We start from the raw sequence: 1043 nt of genomic DNA, 5'->3' as shown, positions 1-1043 counted from the left end.
GAACCGGGTGAACGGCTCCGTTCTGGGTTTCGTTGGCAGCTTTAAATGGGGTCTGCTAGTAATGGAAGTGTATGGCTCTTAAAGGAAAGATCTATGTTTTCTATAACATTGGTGACTTAATTCATTGGCAGGGTACGTAATACTTGTTGGTTGATTTGCTTATGTCTACAACTATCCATTATGATGTCTCTCAATTGTGAATTCTGAATTGATTTCGAAAATCAAGTCCTGTGGTTATCCAAATTGATGTCACTCAATCATGTCAATCAACTAAAGAAAAAAAGAACAGTACCCCGAAAGAAATATTTTACTTTCTGATAACATGTTCCTCCCCAGATTGTTGATCAAAATGTTTGATCCATCTCTTCTTCTCTACTTGGCTTGACCCTGAATTCCCTCCACTGCAGGATACATGAGCCATATCTAAACCCTTCCCTACAGGCAAGAACACTATCCGAACCACCCTTCTTGATCCACAATTTATAACATTCTTCCATCTGAAAACCAGAATCGCTTTTTGAATTGGCATTCTTGCAAACCAAGACGCACCACTCTGATACCTAGCCTGCCTTAGAACCCTGGCATAGTCTTTGCGCTTGCAATCCACAACCATGAAATCTATTACCACAAGCTCAGACATGACCTCCTCTGGCTCACCAACAAGCACTTCTGGGTTCATGTTTGAAATGATACAAGTGATATGGTCACACATTTCCTGAACGGATGAATGGTACAATTGAATACCCAGGCACTACAAATAATCAATTGGGCAGAGAGGTGCTGCTGTAGGAGATCGAAGGTGTTGGATTTGGAGATGGGTGCCCTGAGCATATTTCTGGCTGCCCAGATAACCCGACGAAGCCGGAGCTGAAGGAGCACTACATCGACCTTAAGAGTGCGGCCCTATGGTCCTCGACGCGCTCATCAAGATCAAGAACGAGATGGACCCGAGCCTCTCCAACCTCCACTCTGATCGGAAGCCAATCTTGTTGAGCCTCTGGTCTTCTTCTTCGATAATTTCTTCAGTCAAAACACTGTTCAAA

The 1043-nt window shown here is 43.5% G+C and overlaps 1 protein-coding gene across 1 annotated transcript; it reads right to left on the bottom strand.

Annotated features, from left to right (window-relative positions):
• Positions 1 to 307: 307 nt before the first annotated feature.
• On the bottom strand, positions 308 to 679 carry LOC112164619. Its single transcript, XM_024300878.1, has one exon. It carries the CDS (start codon positions 677 to 679, stop codon positions 308 to 310), a length of 372 nt encoding a protein of 123 aa, XP_024156646.1.
• Positions 680 to 1043: the final 364 nt, after the last annotated feature.

Source organism: Rosa chinensis, chromosome 1, assembly GCF_002994745.2.
Source record: "Rosa chinensis cultivar Old Blush chromosome 1, RchiOBHm-V2, whole genome shotgun sequence".
Classification (NCBI taxonomy): Eukaryota; Viridiplantae; Streptophyta; class Magnoliopsida; order Rosales; family Rosaceae; genus Rosa; species Rosa chinensis.
The sequence above is the reverse complement of the archived record's forward strand: the minus strand, read 5'-3'. Positions and strand labels throughout refer to the sequence as shown.

Coding starts and splice junctions, on each gene's coding strand:
- LOC112164619 (XM_024300878.1), bottom strand. CDS start 679: ATGAACCCAGAAGTGCTTGTTGGTGAGCCAGAGGAGGTCATGTCTGAG.